The 22188-nt window shown below is 43.1% G+C and overlaps 2 protein-coding genes across 2 annotated transcripts; both read right to left on the minus strand.

Moving 5' to 3' along the window:
* Positions 1 to 364: 364 nt before the first annotated feature.
* On the minus strand, positions 365 to 7763 carry ipp (intracisternal A particle-promoted polypeptide). Its single transcript, XM_071917694.2, has 10 exons — positions 7704 to 7763; positions 6769 to 7203; positions 6345 to 6556; positions 5839 to 6058; positions 5528 to 5683; positions 5127 to 5294; positions 4892 to 5029; positions 3862 to 3984; positions 2988 to 3208; positions 365 to 2516 (listed from the first exon to the last, which is right to left on the minus strand). The coding sequence occupies exons 2-10, from the start codon at positions 7124 to 7126 to the stop codon at positions 2292 to 2294; spliced, it is 1821 nt and encodes a 606-aa protein (XP_071773795.1). The 5' UTR covers positions 7127 to 7203; positions 7704 to 7763; the 3' UTR covers positions 365 to 2291.
* Positions 7764 to 14306: 6543 nt separating this feature from the next.
* Positions 14307 to 21786, minus strand: LOC139926075 (phosphatidylinositol 3-kinase regulatory subunit gamma-like). The gene is made up of 10 exons (XM_071917649.2): positions 21424 to 21786; positions 18145 to 18256; positions 17898 to 17996; positions 17589 to 17769; positions 17299 to 17424; positions 16989 to 17131; positions 16668 to 16844; positions 16392 to 16466; positions 16104 to 16274; positions 14307 to 15964 (listed from the first exon to the last, which is right to left on the minus strand). The coding sequence occupies exons 1-10, from the start codon at positions 21476 to 21478 to the stop codon at positions 15691 to 15693; spliced, it is 1413 nt and encodes a 470-aa protein (XP_071773750.2). The 5' UTR covers positions 21479 to 21786; the 3' UTR covers positions 14307 to 15690.
* Between the last annotated feature and the right edge of the window lie 402 nt (positions 21787 to 22188).

The following is a 22188-nucleotide window of genomic DNA, read 5'->3' on the forward strand; positions in this document are numbered from 1 at the left end:
CAGAGCATAATGAAAGGGCTGTATCTGAGAATGAGGACATTATGATGGGAATTAGAGAGTGGATGACAACAGACACAGTCAGGTTTGAAGAATACGCATCCCTTTGTAATAAGAAGAGACAGAAATCCACTGAGATGTCAAATATAAAACCACAAAGACCGAGCCTTGCTTTTTTTTGCTCATTTGTAAAATGTGAAGAAAATCTTTCAACCTTTCTTCCCCTGCCACGCAAACTCATGCAGTGAATTCGAAATGTGTTTGTCACGTATGTGGAGAAGATTTAGCAAAATTCAATAGGTCAGGAATACAAAAGTGTAATATTTACACAGGAGAGGAAGTAGCTGCTGTTTTTGGCAAAGAATTTAGTCGTGATTCTCTGATTAGTCACAACAGATGGTGAAACTCCTTAGTTTGGAGATAGTGTGGGAAAGGATTCACACTGCCTTTGCCTTTTGAACAGGATCACACGTGGAATTACATGATGAAAAAAACGCCTATAGTGAGTCAAACCTCCACAAGTCATTAGAGCATCAGCTAACTCCTCTCATGAAAATGTAGTGTGTCATTCACAGCTTGACTCACACTCCACTAGAGCGGGGTAAAGAGGAGACTTATATAAACTACTGTATATACACACTATATACACATTTTAAACAGTGCACTCTTCCGTCTTTATAACTGCAGAGTGCTGGATGTGTGCTACTCTGTTTATGGTTCCTGTACAAAAAGTTCAAACACAATTTACCTTGTGTACATGTACAAATCATTGTCACATTGCCTGATTTACATCTGTGAAATGTCACAATTTGAAGTTACAATTTCATCACCTTTAATGAAGAAAGAGGGAATGTAGACTCACTCCGAACCCAGCATGCACAAAAAAATCTTTTATTAGGTCTTTTCAGGGGAAAAAAAACAACTAATGAAAGATAATGTTATTACCATTGTGTACTGTTAATGTTATTACACTGTGCAAAGGGGATACATATGATGGGAGCTAATGCTACAGCAACACCACCACTCAGCTTGCTAAGTTGATGAGTTGCAGAATCCAAGGAAATCAATCAAAGGATGTTGTTTTTTTTGCAAAACAATAAACGCTTTCCTATACATGTGCATTGTGCTGCTTATCTCAACATTAGAGGGTTGAAACGTAAATGCACTTTCTAGTTATTTCAAGTGCCACTGGTGAGTGAAATGATAAAACACCCCTCCCTTGCTTGAATGTAAGTGTAAAATACTGACTAAAAGGCACTGATATTTATAGTAGCCTGTGTATGTACAATACATATAATATCAGCCAGTGAGATTGAATGAAAACTGAGTGACAGCTGTACTCGTGTTACATTAGTGGTGTGCTTCTTCACTTGATGAGACATACAGAAATCATGTTACCGAGAAGCTTGTCATAAAACCCAAGTAGCATTAAGCTTCATTTATCAAATAGGCTCAAAGTGGTTTGTTACTCCAAGTATCAATCCAAGCACATCAAACACTTCTTTCTTTTTGGTAAAAAACAAACAAAACAAATCAATCTCAGCGCATTCACATCTTAGCCAAGAATTGAATCTATTCGTCATGTACATTCTGGCATATTCTTCAGAGTGAAGTGACGACATGCTTTCAGAAGTCCAAGTCCCCGGAGGATTCTGGCACTAAAGATGAAACACCCTCTGGTCCGTCAAAGATAGCACTCCTCCGCTGTGCAAAACAATCTTCACCACATCGACGCCTTTGTTTTCAAATACACAAGAGAGCAACAGACAGAAAAAGCATTTGGCCTTTCTGATATTCTCGTACAGTAATTTAGTGAATTGGTAATAAACACAGTATAGACGGGTGGGTCCTGTAACAGTGTGAGTGGAGGCAGTTTGCACCCAGTTTTGGCAGCTTTCCAGTTACAGAATTGTTGTCGGTTTAATGTCAAAGTGTTCAACTTAAGTGAGATGGAGGTAAAATGGTACGGACGAACAAAAAAACCCCAGACAGAACCCGTCTAATCCAAGTATAAATAATAACATTTATGAGAATGTGAAAGACTATTTGAGACAGAGAAACTGTGTTCCTCCAGGTGCCGTTTTAAATTTAAAACACAAATCTTTTCAGTAGCTCATTAAGGATACGATACGGACATGGGGTGATATGGGTGGTAGCGGACTACTGTGTCAACCTAAAAAAAATGTGAAACAGATTGCTGGTGAAATCCTTCCATCCGTGCAGTTAAAACCTTAGAGAAAGGACTCTAGCGTTGATATAGATGTTGACAGTTAGTATGTGAACGCTCCCGGCTGTCAGAGCACGGCCAGCCCGCCGTCGCAGCGGCTGGTGATCATGTTGCCGATCTCAGTCCAGGTGTCCAGGTGCGGGTCGTAGATCTCCACGGAGTCCACCGTCACCGGCGCCGAGAAGTCTCTGCTGGAGGCCCGGCCCCCGACGGCGTACAGCAGCCCGTTCACCGCCGACACCGACACCCCCGCCCGCGCAGTGGACATCGGGGCCACCTCCACCCACTTCTCCTGAGGAAACACAAGCGCAACGTTGGGGAGAATATTAGGGACAGTCCCCGCAGCACATTCGTAGTGATGACATGTAGATCCAGGGCTCACACACTCCTGGATAACCTGGAAAAGTCATGGTATTGGAAATGTATTTTCATCTTTCCGAATCGCAACAAAGATTGTGGGAGCTGTGTGAAAATTTGCAGCTAAGGAGTGAAGATTCATAATGGAATGTAAATTTTCTGAATACCAGAACTTTTAAATCCCTTTTTACTGCTGTAAACTGTGATGAAGTCTGATAGCACCCAGGTAGCGGAAGTGTCCCCCGATTGCCTGACCTGAATTTGCCTCTTGATGAAACAGCACTTCATGAGTCGACTCTGTGACTCAGTCGTTGGACGTGGGCTAAACACTATTTTGATGTGTCCTTACAAAGCCTCCTCCTTTTCAAACAGACACAGACAGTCCCCTCTCTCTCTCCCACCTCACCTCCTCGGGACAGTACTTCTCCACCGTCTCAAGTGAGCCCAGTGCCTCGTTCCAGCCGCCCACGGCGTAGATGCAGTTATTGAGGCAGGCGACGCCCACGTAGGCGCGACGCGTCACCATGACGGGCAGCGCGCTCCAGCGGCGGGAGATGGGGTCGTACACCTCGGCCGAGCGCAGCTCCACTCCCTCGTCACTGATCCCCCCGATTACGTAGATGAACCCTTGAAGGAGAAAACGGTGTTCAGCAGAGGTGTGACCGAGTCAATTTCGCTCAAGTCAGTCAGTCTCAAGTCTTGAGGCACAAGTCCCAAGTCAAGTCTCAAGTCTAAATATAGAACAGCAAGTCAAGTCAGAACAAATCAAGAGTCCAGTATCAATTGAATATCTTAAAGAAAACTAAATATCTAGGACTTTTCAATGCAATATGGTTTTAATAGGATAAAAACTTGGTAAGAGCATCATGAGTTTGATTTCTATAATCAGTTTCAACTTCAATAAATTCAATCATTCCATACAAATTCAGAAAACAGAATTTAAATTCAGTTGTCTGGTGGAACAAATCTCTTTTGTCAGATCTTTAGAAACCTTTTCAAGTCAAAGTCAAGTGCCAAGTCACCAGAACCCAAGTCAAGTCTCAAGTATTCTCTTCTTGCATCAAGTCCAGTCTCAAGCAATTAAAACTAACAAATGAAACAGAAACAAGATGGGGATTTCAGCGGCATTTGCAATTTTTTTTTTTTTTTATTGCATTTACTTCTATTCTTTCTTCCTCCACCATAATCTTCTCTGTCATGTGGGAAAGTTGATGTAATACTTGAGAGAAACCTCTCACAGGTTGTACTGGACTATACAGATTTAAGGAGGAGGAACACACCTTGTAGCTCACAGCAGCCGAAGTAGTAGCGGGGAACTGCCATGCTGCCGATGACCTCCCACTTGTTCTCCTCTGGGTCGTAGCGCTCCATCGTCTTCCCAATCTCTGACCCGATCCAACCACCTGCAGGAGTTCAATGATCAGGTGTCACTTCTGTCCAACATTTCCCAACATACAGGCTATAAATGAGCCACTTCATTGCTTTGGTTGAGTGATTATTATTTGATGAGCATTGTTTATTTGGATCTTTTTGCTCTTGTTTCTTCTTCTGTTTTCCACACTGTTGTGCACTGTGGTCAGTAAGATTCTGTTAACCAACCCAGTTGTGTCATCTTGATTTTATTGTTGTTGTTGTTTTTTTGTGTCTTCCTTAATTCCATTTATTTTTATATAACTTTCACATTTTGGCAAATGTTTAGTTTTAGTTTCATTTTTATTTCGTTTTTATTTAGTTTCACTTCTAGATTTAGTAATTTTGGTAGAGGCAGTATTTTTTAAAGGTATAATGATAGAAGTTCAGAACAGGGATTTTGCATGTTTGCATATTGTGTAATACACACAATAAATCCTAAATTCGTGTGTAATTGAATGTAATTATATGAATTTTTCAATACATCCTCAATTAATCCACTTCATTCTCTTCTTTAGCCTGCACATAAAAAAAAGATGAAAACTATGAAAACATTTCACATATATTTTTATGTTATGTTAGTTATTATTAAGTAGATAGGATAGTTTTAGTTCAGTTCTAGCTTTCTCACAAAATGTAGTTTTTACTTTTATTTCAGTTTACAACAATGTCTTTTAACACCTAGTTTTCATCTTGGTTTTAGATTTAGTTTACAATTAACCTTGGCGTGCACAAATTAGTAATTTGTATCTCTTCTTTCAGTGTTTTCTGTGATCACATTGTATCACTGTTTTTTTTTTTTTTACTTTGCTTCTATGTTCTATCACTGTGCAAAAAACTAAACTAGCAGCGTGTGTGTATTGTGGACAAACAGTGCGTTAGTAGTACTGCAGCGCTTACCGAGTGCATACAGAGCTCCGTGGCAGGGGCAGACGCCGACCCCGCAGCGTGGGAAATTCAGCGAGGCCACAGCCGCCCACTGCTTCGTCACCGGGTCGTACCTCTCTGTGCAGTCAAAAATCATCGAGTCCTTCTCCCCTGGTGGAAGACATCATTCAGGGACACACTTGTAAATACTGTTTTTTTTTTTGTTTTTTTTTTACATGAAGTGAAACAATGACCTCATCTCTCTCACCTCCCACCACATAGATCATGCCCTCCAGCACGGCGACCCCCAGCCCGCTGCGGGCCTGGTGCAGGGAGCACACGGTGGTCCAGTACTGGTTGAAGGAGTCGAAGCGCTCCACGCAGCTCAGCGCCCGGCTGTCGCTCCAGCGGCCGCCCTGCAGCCGAGTGTAGCCTCCTGCCAGAAGGAAACACACAGAGGAGAGACAATATATGATTTCACGCAGTGTGTTGTTCCGCTGGATGGAGATATTGTACACACACACACGCACAAACACACACACGTTGATGTTCTAATGTTAGTGAATACATCTCTAACGTAAGTTCTGTAAGTTCTCTCTTCATTTCAACATGTTACAGGTCATCACGGTCACATATAGATGTTGAAACAAGAGGTTTACACCACAGAACCTATGGCATAGAGGTATTTCCTGGCTTTCCTTCTGGGCCTCATCTTGGCTGGCTGTAATAGACTGTACATCTTATTTTCCTTGGGAGACTTGGTGACTTCTGTGTATTCCTTCAGCAGCGTCTGCAGTGCCACCCGCAGGCTGAAGTCAGCAATGCCTTTATTGTGAGACAAAATGGCAAAAATGATAAGCTATCGGTATTGAAGAATTGGTTTGCAACGTGTCACAGTAATTGGTTTTAAAACCATATTTTAAGTACAAATCAGTGGCTGTACAATCCTGTAAAATTGCAAGCTTTCATATTCTCCTCACCCTCTATGTACTTGAACAGCCTCTGTGGGGAAAGCAGAGGGAAGCGGACTGGATCCAGCACCTCCACCACATGTTTCTTCCTCTTTGCCACATCTTGGAGAACCCAGTCCATGGCTGCGGTGAATACCTGGTACTCGTCCTCGATTCTCAGCTCCTCACTTCGCAGCAACTTCACCAGCTGATCCTTCGACAGGCCCCAGAACTCATCGGTAAGGCACACCTAAAGGGGGGCAGTTGATGGAGGCTTTATGTAAGCATTTAACTTGAAAAGAATGTGTTGCCTCCCTTTTCACAACATAAGTGGTATAAATAAGGCTTTGATAATACGTTGACTGTGTCATTCCTTGGTGTGTACTCTTGCAATCAACCAACTTTAAATTGGGTGATGAAACTGATCTTACGTCTCGCTCCCATCAACCAGAGAAACAGAAAAGAGAGTTTAACAGCAAAAAGAGAGTCTTGGCAGAGCAATAAAATGACAAACAGTTCCTTTTATGCTTTAGTACCTCCAGGAAATGAACATGGATGTAGTTCTCTGTGAACTCCAGCATGTCCATGCAAGCGATCTGCTCCAGGAACTGGAAGATGCCCACACAGTTGGAAGGGTCCATGTGACCCTTGAGGAAGTCTCCACAGATAGACACCACCTCGCTCAGCTGCAGCATGTCTGCCGCCACCATCAGCTCCTGAACATTCTCCACTGTCACATTGATCATACCTGATGGGAAGAGGTACATGCATATTAGCTTGACATACAGTGTGTTGATAGTAATGATATTAAGCCTGTCATAGATGTGTAGTAAATACTGGCTGTTAGATTTTTTTTCCTGTTGTTACATACATGAATGAATGAATGAATGAATGAATGAATGAACAGATTTGTAAGCACATGACCGACGGTGTGGTAGGCATATCAGGAGAAGTGAGAACCTGTGTATATGAAGTCCAGCAGAACCGCAAAGACTTCACCCTCCACTCCTAGGATCTGCACCTCCTCCTTATCCACCTCCCTCATCCCCCCGGAGAACAACGCAGAGAAGTAGGGGCTGCTGGCGGCGAGCACCAGCCTGTGGACCCTGAAGACACGGCCGCCGACCCTCAGCCCCACGTCGCAGAAGTCAGTGCGGAGCCGCATCTTGTTCATCTGGGCCAGGATGAGTCTGGCGTAGCGGTCTGAGGCCAGCAGAGCCTGGTCAGAGGACTGGGGCACCATGGCAGCTGTGGCATCACCGCAGCCGCCGGATGCTGAGACAGAGGTGGAGGCGGGCGGAGCACCCAGGGAGGACATGGCTCAGTCTCACACCCGGCCCCTCCCCTCTACAGCTTCATAGCACAAGACAGTCTTGGGAGACACATGACCTGGCCCTGAGGCAAGAACAACAACACAGACAAAGCAAGAGTCAGTGGCATACTGGCAGTACTACAGCAGCAGTAGTGGTTCACTTGGCTGTAGTGTAGCTACATAGAAACTGTACATAAAACCTACGTTAAAGCTTTAACCGTTCAAGTTAACCGACGAATAACTGCACAGTCTGAGTCTACCATACTGCATTGTGTTAATACGAAGAGACAGCGTTAAGGTTGTAAAAGCGTACATGCATTACTGTCTCATGGCATAAAACACTGGATACGTGAAAGGTGGTAGCTGTCCATCTCTCCGTAGCTATGTAAACAAAACACACCTGCCGCTGTTAGCCAGGCAAGCTAGCTAGGATGCTCTGACATTCAAACATCTTGCTCTTTAAAACGGAGCAACCGATTTAACCGCTGGACAAATCCCTGCTCAGACTCTCAACTCGATGTGAATGGCGGACCTCCGTAAAAATGCTTGGCAAATTTGTGTTGTTGTTTTTTTTATTTCTTACCCATAAGTTTACTGATGAGGATGCAGGCAACTTCCGTCTGCGCTCTGCAGACTGTCTGTCAATCGATTTGCTGAATCGACTGCAATGTCTGGCGATGAATCCTAATACCAGGCATAACTAAACAATCCCCAAATCCTGGCAGGGTTTTTTTTTTTGTCGCCTGGGCTTGGTTGACTCTGGGCTTGGTTGAAACGAAAGTTTTAATTACATTAAATTATCAGTTATTTCTTGTTTTTATTCTGCTTCATCAGTTTTTATAATTCCGTTTAAATTCGGAGAGTAGCCTGTTTTTTGCTGTTCACAGGAATGCACGCCACGTCTATTATATGATGCAACGCCAGATGGCAGTATTGCCTTTGAACCAGGTGCAAAAAATTAGAAGTCCTTCACAAGCCAAAGAAACCTTCAGCAAATCATCACGGTTCTGTAATAATGCGAGGCCCTGGAATGTAATATGTATGTAATGTGTATCCTCCAGTGGGTCTGTTGTATCCTCTGCATTACAGACTTGACCAAGCCTACATCACATAGGGTCTTAATTGGGTTGCCCTCCACTTGGCCTGGATCTTTGTGAATTGTCAGTGTGTCCTGTCTCCTGAGAGGGCGTCCAGCATGGCCATTATCTGAGCTGAACAATTAGCTTATTGGATACAGTTTAAATGGAATCTGAGTAAGCCCATATAAAGCTAAACTCGAGGCTCTCTTCTAAGACTGAACTCAGCGAGCTTTGACCATCATACAACCAACAGCTCCCTTTGTCATTTTAATGTGACATTTTCTCTTTCACGGCCAACTATCTTGAGGGGAATTCAATCTTTCATTAGAAAATCTAGACTTAAAATGGGAAATCATCTATGCTATTTGTCTGCCCTCAGAGACGGCAGTGGGGTTTGTGAACATGAGAAGCTCCGTCCCAGAGCTGGAAACCAAAGAACCAAAGAATCTGTGCTGACATGAAGACATCCAGCCGGGAACTTCTCTGACAAATGAACCAATGAATAAATAAATACTGTTTTTTAAATTCTCATCAATTATGAAACTGAAAATCTAGTAATAATACATTAATAATTATTAATATTAATAATTATCTTGACTTTTCCATTTTTGGCAGTTGGTTCTTTTCAGCAAATAGACACACGTGACATTTGAATGTTGACATGAATTGATATTCACCTTTAGATCTCTTGATTTGTTCACATAAACCTATTCATCAGTGTTTGGAGTTGCATTACTATCCTGTTTAATTGATCCAATTTAAATGTTGGGCATTAACTTTAAGTGGTCACCCAGAACTTAGCAACATATTTGTCAGAAAAGCTAAAAAAATAAATAAAAAAAAGAAGAAAATATTTCAAGGAGACAAATGTATTGACACTTTCCACACAAGCAGATGAGTCCTGAGACATTGGAGACGTGTTAATCACATTATTTTTCACAGTCATGAAGTGATCTGGACTGTTCATCAAATCAAGAGCCTTGTTGGTGTTTCATTTAAGAGGGACAACAGCCTCCATTCAGTCAACCAAAGATATGCACCAGTGAGTTACACTTGTGTAGCCCAAAAGGTTAAAGGGTCAATCAAGTCAGATCACACAGAAATGGGTTCAAATGACTGATAAAGAGATTTCAGTCAGAACTTCAGATTCTTGATTTGGCTTCAACTCATAGTGTCTTCAATACTAGAAGTAGAAAGCAGGCCTGCAGTATCTGATAAAGACATTAAATTAACCTCAATTACAGAATTTTCATGCATGATCCGTCTATTTGTTAGAGCCTTTGTATGTTTCATTTGTAATATGAAAGTCGTTTTTTTCCCTTTGTCTTTTGTTCGTCATGCTGCTGTCTGTCTAGACAGGTGTCTCTTGTAGAACAGGTTTTAATAAGTAGGTGAGGTACTGAAGTGAATTTGAATGTAGAACTGTAATATGTAGACGTCTTTCGGTGAAGATGGTTCTGTTATGGTGTGGCATGCTTTTCCTGGCGTGGCCTTAGTTATTTTGTAAAGATTTTTTTCTAGAGGGCAAGGTTATTGCTTGTCATGAGCGTAATGATTTTCACTAATCATCGTGGCTCTCCTTTGTGATGATGGAAAACAGTCTTTGACTCCCTCTCAGAATCTCCCAAAAAGTGGGAGAAAGACTGATTGGTGCGATGGCCATTATATGGAAAGTGGTTACCATGATTATCATGCTGTTCAAAGCACAGTGTGACCATGTCTGCCTTTCTGATTGGGCCTTTGTCCTCCAATAGACACTGCTCCCACCAGGAAAGAAAGGCATAATGGGATGAAACTGACAACTTAGGATAGTTAGGAGAGCAGTAATTAGAATTTACCTCGCCCTTTAAGATATGATTCACCCTAAACCAGGCCAAAAAAAGCACCGCAAATAAGTAGAGAACTCACTGTGGGGGGACTTTTATTGGTGTTTCCATTATATCCATGATAATACTATAAAAATCATAGTTGCGTGGCGAGGGTATTTTGCATCAACATTACATTTGTTTCAAAGTTGCCAGTTTTCTTCCTCTAACACAAACAGTTTATTCTGATCTGTCATGGGCAGACGTGGCTGCTCTCCTCACCTGGGAGGATTCATGAACTCTTTAACCCTTTGTGATCTTGGCTGAACTCTCCACCTACGCATTATACTTCCAAACCTAATTGCTTTGTGATTTTTCTCCTGAAGCTTTTTTGCTGCCATCTGCACTGCAGCCGATGTCGCCCAATCCCACACCACATCGGTTTGTTGGCCTTGTGCCTGGTGGTCCCATTTAATCTTTTTTAGAGCTGAACTCCTGCGATGAGATTGTCCTTAGAGCTCGAGGGGCGGCTGAGGTCCGTCACTGACACCGCTGAAACCATTAGAGAACATTCTTCTTCTTCTTTCATATCATAACACATTATGTCACGGGTTAAATCGGGAAGAATTCGTGCAAGCTGTTGGACGTTTAACAGTCAGTTGTTTTTTTAGTGTCCTGCTCTACCTGTTTAAGGAGGTGGGATCATCTTCCATCCCTGCCTAAGCTGGTATCTGCAAATCTGATTTGGTGGTGGATCTGGATTGGCATCGCTCCTGAATGGTTTGTCGGCAAGCAGCGAGATGTTATCTCCTTATAAGAACTGGCTCAGCGTCAGTCACTTCTCATCTCGGTGTGGTCTCAGCCCCTGTGACCTCCATCGCTGTCACCACGTTACAAAAAGAGCAGTTTAGGCTCTGAAACACGGCAGCCCCTGAATCTGCATGAACTAGTGCCACAGTCAATTAAGAATACAATAAGGTTGGGCGAGGGGAGACAAAACATCAGGGCTTTTCTACTGTATATCTCATTCAGTTTGATTACCTTAGAGAGCTTGTTATCTTGTTATCTTATCTAATTCAATGGAAATGGAATAAAGTTGGAAAAAATAGAAAGTTGCAATTCACCTAAGGAATGCTCCTTGTGCTAAATTTATAAACTGGATTCAGGATTCAACATGGCAGAAGACAGTTTTTCGAATTTTGAAGAAAACAATCTTGAATTGATCTGAACTGACCTAGCCTGACTCATGACAACCTAGAAGCTAAACTGGCCCACAGTGAACAACACAAAACAATTCAATGACCTGTTCTTATACGTTATAATAAAATTCCATGAGTTTTGCATGATTATTCCATGATATACAGCACAATTTCCATGACCAGTATTTGTCAGTGTCAATCTTCAAATAATAGTAATAAACTTTGTAATAAACTTTATTTATAGAGCACTTGTTACAAAGTACACACTATTTACAAAATACAAAATAAATGTAAGTTTATTCTGTATTTTAGAATGGAGAGTGAGCAGTCTATTTATTGATATGGTTCGGTTGTAAAGCAGGGGAGGTAGAGGAGAGAAAGCTCTGCCAGGATTGGATGTTGGCCCAGCAGGAGGACACGCATGTTTCCAGAGGCAGGGGACTTAACCACCGACTGTCTCTGGGCACTAATGTTTCTTTGTTGTTGTTGTTGTTGAATATCTTTATTTAGCATTCCAGGTCTTGTTTTGGCTAGCTACTACTGTAACTTGGGGCTTAAGTAATCCGAAATGTTGTTATTTGGGTTATCCTTTAAAATGCTTTGCTACCAGCAGCCGACCTTGATATTAAACACATGACTGGTTGGAAAAAAAAAAAAAGATTATGTTCATGTCCTTTCCAAAACCTTTTTGGTACACGTTTGCCATAATCTTTCCAGGATGGAAACACAATTTCCAGGTTTTACATGACCTGAACAAGTCAGTGGAGGGTGAGCCCATGAACTGAATTACTGTATTTTTAACCTGCAAACGTCATCAAACAGGACTAAGAAAACTGGATTAACAACATTTTGTTTTCAAGTTATGCTGGACAAAGCAAATGCAGTGTGTAAAATCAGTCTAGGCTAGCAACTGAAGTTTATGAATGAATTGTGGTAGATAGATAGATAGATAGATAGATAGATAGATAGATAGATAGATAGACAGACAAAATGTTCAGTTTTGTCCTTTGTAATGTAATTCTCTGGTGTTTGACAACAATAGTAGTCATGAAGCAATAGCAAGCAAGCAGCCAGTGTGTTTGGACGGTTCAGTCCATAGCCTACAACAAAATTATGTTGCTTGGCAGGCAACAGACTCTCATGCCTTCCACCCATAAGCCAACTATAATGTGAGCTAGTAAAAAAAAAGGGAGAAAAAAAAATCCTTCGCTTATAGATTCTGCCTCCAACATAGCAACTGGGCGGTGATTGGCTAACGGCTAGCACGTTCCCGTTCTCCCATTGGTGGGCTGGCTAGCGTGAAAGCGTGGAAGCAGACGGAGACAGAGGGGAGGAGAGACGCGATTGGCTGTGACAAAACTGAAAGCGAAAACCTCTTTTTCCAAAAGCCTGCGAGACAGTTGATGGTCTGTTTTAGGCGTGACTCCAAAGGTAATTCGTCCTCCAGTCACCCGGCCAAGAGTTATTTAAATTGGACAGGGCACTATAAAGAAAAACGTCTACGAATATAAACGAGTTTCTCCTATGACTAAGGTGTGCTGACAGGGAGAGGGAGAGAGGGAGGGAGGGGAGTATAGGGGAAGTGTGTGTGTGTGTGTGTGTGTGTGTGTGTGTGTGTGTGTGTGTGAGTGTGTGAGTATGGGGGCTGGGTTTTTACATAGATTATACTGAGGGGCCAGGAGCTGAAGGCAGGACTCAGGCTCAAACTCTGGTGGGGCTGAGGCAAAGAGCTTTTGCTTTTAGCTAGGTGGGTGAGGATGTTTAAACTTAATGAAATGTGGTGAAGGAAGGCCCGACATGACCTTTCCAGCCTCAGTCTCTCTAGTTTGAGACGTGCACTTTTTGAGCACCATTTCCTGTTCCTCCTGTCTTCCTGTCTGTCTTTATCTACCCCCCACTTTCTCTACCCGCTCTCTCTCTCTTGGACACACACACACACACAGCCTGAGGGTGACTCAGCGCTGGTACAGTCTGTCCTATCGCCACCGCATCTGGTGCATCCGAGCAGAACATGCATGCTGTCGACCAACTCTCTATGCTGACACAGTTAAGAGGGAGTAATCCGTGGCCTGGAACTGAGGCTCTCCCCCAGAACATCCCTGCCCTCTGCACCTCATTAATCCCTGCCTAACACAGACCTTATGTGATGGTTGAAAGAGGCCACCTGTTGTTCTGGTCACGGAGGGCCAATGGCAGTGTCAGGCAGGGTCATCGTCATCAGTGGTCGGCAGGCCTACATCGCAAGGTATACTCAGTATTCCTCAGCAGACTTTGTTTGGAAAAAATACACGAATAGTTGTGCATCCTTCTGATAATGTGATGAAGTTCAGGAGACAAAAATCTCATGCTGGATGGTGCCAAATGTATACAGTCAGGTTGCATTGCTTGTAAACCAGCTTCTGCACAGTCCAAAATAGTTTTTTTTCCATTACGAAATAATTCCATTTTTTTTAGTCAAGGACGTTTGATTTGTTTTTTCTCTATGGACCCAATTTTCGTAAGTGACTCAACACAGCGGCCAAACCGAGGGGGGAAAGGGCTGCACATATCCAGCTATTGTCTTATCGCTTCCTTTCTCTTCCATCTGTCCACAGTGTCCCAACCTGCACCCGCTCAGCTTGTCTCATCACCAGCGATATCGCCACCAGCCCAAGGATAAGCTCATCGGACTACAATGGCTTCACTACAGACAGATGGTAAATCTTGGATAACTAGTTATCTCACCTGTTGTAGGAGGCACAGTACATTTTACATTTCGTCATTGTGCTCCCCCATGTTATTGAAATTATACAATAACTTGCCCATTGAAAACTTGGCATCACAAAAAATAGTTTGTAAAATATGATTCATCAATAGTCTTGTATATAAGCCCCCTGTAGCCACATGAGTCAGTTAATATGGGAATAAGAATCTTCTGCCCTTAGCGCTTGTGGTATTTTAGTATCACGATTGAAGTTGTCATCGCATAGTTGCAGACTGACACATCTTCATTGTCATCAATTGTTTTTCACATCATTTAAAAAAGAAAACTGATAGCATACTGCGTAGCTTGCACAGTATCAGCAATGCACCATGTAAAAAAAAAAGCAGTGGACTACGCAAGTCGACAAAACCCTCATCAGTTTATTGTCTTTCAGCAAGAAAAGGTCAGGATCTCACATTGCTTAGCTTCACCCGAGGAGCTTCCTCAATCCTCCAGTAGAGTTTTTATAAGAGGCTAAAACACCTTCCATGAACCAACCTCAAAAACAAGTTTAACAGTTTCTCTGTACAGAGTATCTATTGTCCTCAAACTTGAAAAATGTGCCAAGTTCAACATGGATTCCTTTCCCCTTAAGCTATGTAGGCTGCATGTCATGAAAAACATTCATAGCTCGAGCAATGCCACAGTTCAAGTAATGGAGGCAGGATACTTCCGGACCTCTGTCAGTTCACACAAACATAAGAGGCCACATCATACCGACGCCACCAAAGAGAGTGCATTTTTGTGGCAAATGTCAACCTCTCATAACAGCATCACCTTCACCACCATCATCGTCATACACTGCAACAATAGAAATACTGTTGGATTGCACTTTCTTCAAGCTTTCATCTTCTGTGGCATGTTTATAGAAAAAATATATATAGAATACAAAAAGCTTATACTTCTTTGAGTAACAGAATATAACATACAGTACTTCAGATTATGTTTTGATCAGCACATCAGCAGGTGTACATGAATTGCCCCCCCTTGCCCTAATGTAATTGCCGGTCTAAACAGGGATGTGTTTTTGCTCACTAATAAGTGCTTTGGTCAATGGATATAACATTGAGTATGCTTTTACAATGGTATTCTACAGGATGTTAATGCTACATAATTTTCCACTGTATTTGAATGTCTAGTAAGAAAGGGGCTAATTGTCAAGATGCACCACAACCTTTCACATATTCACATGTGGCTTTTACCCAGAAATGGTTTGGTCCACCAGACCTGTATGACAGAATCAGCCTGTTTACAGCACCATTTTATCTCACAAATGCACTAAGTAGTAATCCAATATATAAGTCACATATTAGTCAAATTTTCATAATTGAATAGAATTTTAACCAGGGAAATGGACATGGTATCTCTAGCAACATCAACTCCGATTGTAAAAGTTGACGTCAAAAGAAGGTGTAGCACCTGATGTCAGTGAGCATTTTTTTTGTCAACATCCCCACCACGAAGATGTCAATTTAACAAATGGCAATATATGAAGTACAAAAAATCTTTTAAAAGACGAAACAGTCTTTATCGAGAAAAAACAAAAACAAAAACCCAAAACAAAAAACAAAGTTCAAGCTGACATTCAAGTTCCGGTCCCACTTCAATCTGTGAAATCCCATTCACAAAAACCGATGGAATCACTCTAGTGCAAATTTCACACATTCCTCTCAGCGAACAATGCACCTCGACGCAGTCGTTCTCGCAGGATACAGTAAACATGTCCTTTTGTCTCTCCGTTGGACTACATTTCCGGAGCGGCTGGCGGGAGCCCCGCCGTGTGTTTTGGAGTCTGTAAGAGTTTGTGTTCCTCTGTGTGCTGCGAGGACGTGGCTGGCGCGGCGGCGTGCACCGGGTGCGCCAGCCGAACATCCAGGGCGTCGTTGTGTTGCGCTAGGGAGTTCAGGCGATAGTGCAGGACAAGGTCTTTCAGTGAGCAGTGGACGTCGTAGGGCTCAGCGAAGCCGTATCCGTGAGGCGTGCTGTAGACCATGCAATGCTTCACTTCTTCATTCACGCTGAAAAGAATGAAGAAGAAGCAATCGGTTAACACGAGCGCGTCGGCGAGCCTCACACAACGAAACTGCACCAGTGTGTAATATTAGTCACACAGCTGATCCGCTCTCCAGATATAGCTTTCCATAATTTAGTACTCACACAACAGAGCAGGCGTAGCATCCCTGCTTGCTGCTCTCGCGGATCAGGAAGGTTCCGGGAGCTTTGCCCTGCAGCATCTCCTCCGCCTGCGTCCGGCTCAGTTCGCCGACAAACCAGCTCGCCTCGTCTTGATGTGGCAGCTTCTCCTCGTCCCCCTTCAGCACGTAGGTGCTGCAAAGACAACAACCGCCTTATTTTAACAGCTCTTCGCCAATTATGCGTTTCATTTGCCAGTTTGGCGTTGCACTCTTGATTGTGACTTCTAGAGAGAATCATTTGACGACTTACTCATCAAGGCTGTCGTTCTGTATCCCCAGCCAGTCGTTTATACGTTTCTGCCGTACGCCTTTGTGATTCAGCCAGCTGCGGCGCGATGAAATGACAGAGGGAGGGGTGGAGAGGGAGAGGAGCAAAGAAAGGCTTAATTTTAACACAAAATAATAGAGCAGTGAAGTTTTGTTCTTTTTATGAGCTTGCAATCATTTAGCACAAATGCCAAAACAGACCGTGCCTGAGCATTAGTATGCACCGCCTCCAATAAGATCTCATTCTGGCACTACTCACTTGAGATACTGGTCTCTGATGTTGCGTAGCTGGATGAGGTCAGGCCGCAAGCTGTTGATCTTCCTGTCTGTCTCTCTGTAGTCCTCCACCTGGGTCCTCAGGTCTTCCTCCAGATGGACTTTGCTGTCATAGATCTCCCCAAGACGGCACTTCAGCTTCTCATAATTAATCAGGAAGCTAAACAAGGAGGGCAAAGGTCGCAGAGTTGAGAACATGGGCTTTAACTACATGCCTCCAAATCAAACTACTGCTGGGATGAAAAACCAGCGTGTGTGTATCCACTTATGGGGACATTTTTTGCACCATGATGAAATCAAGTACCTCTCCAGATCCTTCTCAGCTCCCTCAGACTGATTGTTCCTCTCAAACTCCTCTCCGTAGCGCTCCTGTTCACGACACTGCTCCTCAAAGATCAGCATTGTCTCATTGAAGGCCTCAATTGCCGTCCTCTTCATCTGAATCTCCTGCGTCACAATGAACAGATCAAATCAGGACGACTCGGAGATTGCTGAATGCAGATTTTGCTCTTTTGAAAATATTTTGCGATATTTTGGTCTTAGCACATTCTCTTAGCATGCTCCCATGTACAATAACGGACCATAAGAGTTTATTTCAAAAAGTTATTTTTTACCTGTGATGTCTTTGTGAAGGCTTCGTAAAGATGGTCGAACTCCTTAGATTTCTCTTGATACTGACGGTGGTACTCCTTGAGTTTTCTTCCGGCGACATCAACACTGTCCTCCTTCACCGGCTGCTCCTGATGTCAAAAATATCACTCAATCAAATATCTCTAAAATTCCCATCACTCCACTTTAACAAAATGGCACCATCATTAATAGTTTTTCACTCCAACATTTTTGCAGTTTTAGGTTTTTAGCTGACATTCTTATTCAAAGAAAAATGGTACTGGTGCTTACTAACCTGCTGGAAGCGGGACACAGGATGGGTCAGCATCAGGTCCAGCGTGGCGTTGTACTCCACCAACGGGTGGTGCTGATAGTGCCAAATGAGCTCCACCACGGAGCTAAAGGTCAGGGGGTCGGAGAAGCCGTACTTCCCGTCGCGATGGTAAATCTTGATCAGCTTGTTGTGGCCGTCTTTCCTGAGGAGGCGAAGCAGTGAGGTACAAAATGAGATCATTGTGCGTAAAAGAGGATGTAAACCCCTTTAGCGCTGCCCTTTGTCGTAGTGCGGTATCGGGGATGGCCGGTCTCCCTTCCTTCTGCTTACCTTAACGTCAGCGTGAAGTCTCCCTGCATCTTTGTGGATGCGTCACGCACCAGGAAGGACCCGTCAAGTGTGTCGCGGAGCTTCTCGTTGACTTCATCCCTGAGGGAAAAGTGATGACAGTTACAGATCAAACGCAGAGCACCGACAAGATAAACAAACAACGACCGAGTCTGACTCAGCAGCCTTTTCTGCGGTTTGAGAAGGATGTGACGCTTGAAAAGGGACCGGTAAGGTTAAGATACTTTACCTGGTTATGTCTCCCCAGTACCATTCAGCATCCTGCAGCGAATACACCGGCGGAGGAAGGCAGTTGTTGTTCATGGTGGAAGACACTGGCTTTGTTGACCTGGGAGGGAGAGCTGAGAGTGATAAGAGAGAGATAGAGAGAGAACAAAAGAAATGGAAAGGATCAGGATGACAGTTTCTGAGAAAGAGGTCCGTCGATAATTGCAACGCATTGATCTGTTGAAGTTCTGCAAACATGACCCCATCATTATTGTGACCTTTGCAGACACAAGGCTTGTGCGTGTGTATGTGTGTTGGGGGATTACAGTATTTGCTTTCTCTATTCTCCCCCCCACACACACACACACACACAAACACAGTGCCGGCGCGTGGGCGGGGCAGACAGGGCAATTGCCCAGGGCGCCACGCCACTAGGGGCGCCAAATTTGTCCACACTTGTCTTAATTTGATTGTTACTAGGGTGACACTGGTGACACAGCATAAATACATTTATCGCGATCTACAAAGACAGAAAAAACAGAAATAAACCTACTATGCTTTTGGAACATTGTACTCCTTGTTTTACTGAGACTGAGTTACAGCAGCAGGTTGAGTTCTATCCCAGTCTATCTCCCGACCTGCTCCCGACGAGTAGCTTTGAGTAGCTTTAAGTCTCTTTCAGTAAAGTAATAATAGAAATTACACTACGTGAGTTAAGTGACATGAGACACAACTGGGGAGGATTTACTAAATTGTTTTGAATGTAGCGTAACGTATTAACCAATCAAGGGCGATGTGTGTGTGCGTCAGGTAGGCCTATGTTGTGCGTCGGGCGAAGGTAAGATGCCTTTGCAGTTTATTTTCATGACTTTTTGCCGGGCTGTGCTTTTTACATATTTACTGTGTTGTTTTTCTTGGTTGTAGGTTGCGTATTTAGCAATTGGCAATGTGTGATGATGGTTAACGGGACATGCACGTTGCGCATTTGGCATTGCGTAGTGGTGAGAGGGACACGTAGTTTTTGCCATTTGGCATTGCGTAATGGTGAGAGGGACACGTAGTTTTTGGCATTTGGCATTGCGTAATGGTGACAGCATATGGCAATTTGGCAACAAAATACATGTCAGGAACGTAAAGTGCACATTTTCATAGTAGATGATCCTATTTTTCTATTTTGCATGGTAACGTTGTGTGTGTGTGTGTTTGAGAGAGAGAGAGAGAGAGAGAGAGAGAACTGATTGATGCTGTGGGTCATTGTGTGGTAATAACAATGGGCATCATATTATTATTAGTTTTTGAGTTTGTATGAACACCCCCCCCGCCAAATAACATTGAGTTGGAAACCCTACGTGAAATAGTTGATAAAACGTGAGAACATGTGGATGGGCAGCATTTATAGTTTTGCCCAGGGCGCCTGATTGGCACGCGCCGGCACTGCACACACACACACACACACACACACACACACACACACACACACACACACACACGCACACACACACACACACACACACCACCCCCTCCCACACACTCTCTCTCTCTCACACGTTGCTTGATGGGGCCTGTCAAGATCTCCTGACAAGCCCAGGCATGTCTCCAACAGGTATCAGTGGCCCGATCATTACCAAGATCTTAAATTGGCCAGCAAAGAAAAAGCAACTGTTGCAGTAAATCATAATTTCTCTGCAAGAGGTCAACAACATATTAAAGATGTTTTTTGTGTTTTTCCAAATTCTTCACTGGCCCATTTTTAGGCATTCAATAGCCTACAACTCTTATGAAGTTGATTAAATTCCAATTTCTAAACTTTGAACTGCCTTAAGCACTGTGCCGAAGGGTTTGAAAGACATCAAATATGTATTTTGATCCTCTTAGACCACCCCTCCCTCTTTATAATCCTTGCACTCTTCAAGATCCTCATAAATTTTCCATCAACCTTAAAAGAAAAAAAAATCTAAATCTGCCCAAAGGACTGAGCGTTTTCCAAAAAATGAAAAAGGAGGGCAAACCGCATCAAGAGGAGGTGAAGGGCGATATATTTCACTGCAGGACAAAAGTGCCTTTCATGAGGCAGTTAGGGAGAATACAAGAGCACCCTCAGTGAGCAGAAAATGTGGGTTTCTCCCTCCATCCGCTCTCCTCTTTTTCTGACCTTAAAATAAACAAAAGGCAGGTGCAACAGCACAGTGGCAGCACAAGACCAAAAGCTGGGACTCCTAAACTCAGCAAAATGAAATCTGCACACCTTTCCTTCCTGTCGGCTGCCAAAAAACTCTTACTGGCTGCCAAAACCCACATACACAGAACAGTACAGAGAAGAGCCAGATATTCAAATTATATGAAAAATCCAAATAATCATACTGTAGCCTAGTTTTACTGTAGAATATATAGTGGCCAATCCAGACAGTATATAAATAAATGGCCTGCCTTGATGGCCAAACCCTTAAGAATAATCACTATAATATTCCTATGTTATTCCCATAGGGCCTTATAGTGTGTCTGTGGCACTCAATGCATGAGTTTATAATGATCTTATAGTGTTACGGAATCATTGTAATAGTCCTATAATATCCTTAATGGGGACGTACAATTTTGCTGTGATATCTGTATGGTATCCTTCTGAAATCTATTATTGGATTACTGTAGATCTTTGCATAAGGCATAACATATTATAAGTCCAAGTGTTACACTGTTAAGGCAATGTAATAATGCAGTGGTCAACTGGAAAATATTAAAAAATATAATAAATCGATTGTAAAATGTCAGAGTAAGTCATGAGACGAGCTGTCTAGCCTGGTTGCCTGTAGCCTACTTTCAAAGCGAGCACACAAATTAACCACGGTCGGCTGCAGCGGAGAACAAAGCGCTCGTTTCATGCGGCGTTTATTAACGCACCCTCAACACTATTCCCCTCAAAATGCACCCTTTTGAATTGCAGACGTACATATTCACATTTGACTTGGCTTACGAGGAAGTGCAAAAGCGCTGTGTGTTGCTATCCAAGTTTGTCAGATGTGGTGGGACAAAAGAAAGAGGCAAGCCACTGCGCCTGGTCCACCAAAGGGTATTACGTAATTGGCAAGTGAATTGCGCTATGCATGCCTGGGCAATGCCACTGGGGGAGCGCAACGCCAAGTACCAGGTTATTATAACGTTATACAGACACCTGCACAGCATTTGTCACATGTCAGCTTCATTCTAGCTATTAAATACGAGGATGACAAAAAAGAAGACGCAAGGAGCACATTAAGGAAACGTTTTTGACCCCCCGCAGATCAGACAATGGCTGCCTTAACCCTACCTGGGGGTGCTTGATCCATCTCGATGTAGAATAAACCTTCGGGAGGATTAACCATTCCGGTTTCAAAAGAGTAGTCCAGGTTGTCTTCTTTTTTCTTGACGTTTCGACGCGCGGAGCAACAAAATGTTTTTTAAAAAAATGCGAGTTTCTTCTGCAGCAAAATCAGCCCAAGTTGCCTCAGTTGAGCCGCAGACGCCACGTCCTACCGTAGACTTGGATAATAAGAAAGGCCCTCGATTCCGACTCCACGAAACATCCCAGAATCCACACGTATCCTTTCAACATAGCCTTTTTTTAACTGGGGACTTTGTAGCGCAATAGATTGTCAGTCCATGTCTTCTCGGTGTGCGGTGCAGCTCTACTTCACTTCATCTCGGAAGTGAAGGGACTTTAAAGGGCTGTCTGTAACATCATCTTGGGACGATCCAACCGGCCGCTACGATAGGGGGGTTTCTTTCTCGAATTAATTTTTGGCACGCAAAATACACCCAACTAGACCTAGATTGCATGTTTACATAAAAGCAAACGGAGTGACCAGATGCTGCAAGATAATATTTCATTTGGCGAATTTCCATTTACAGATACTTAGGACGGCCCAAACCCCGTCACCCCTAAATTGTAATGGTACATCCCAGACCGTTTCATTCAACTCTCCTCAAGCTGCACTGTAACAGCTGAAAAATTCCTTGCATTGTATGAATGGGAAAGAAAAACCCTACATATATGTAAAATTACTGGTAGTCTATTAATTTAGATCATGGCTAG

Source organism: Centroberyx gerrardi, chromosome 13, assembly GCF_048128805.1.
Source record: "Centroberyx gerrardi isolate f3 chromosome 13, fCenGer3.hap1.cur.20231027, whole genome shotgun sequence".
NCBI lineage: Eukaryota > Metazoa > Chordata > Actinopteri > Beryciformes > Berycidae > Centroberyx > Centroberyx gerrardi.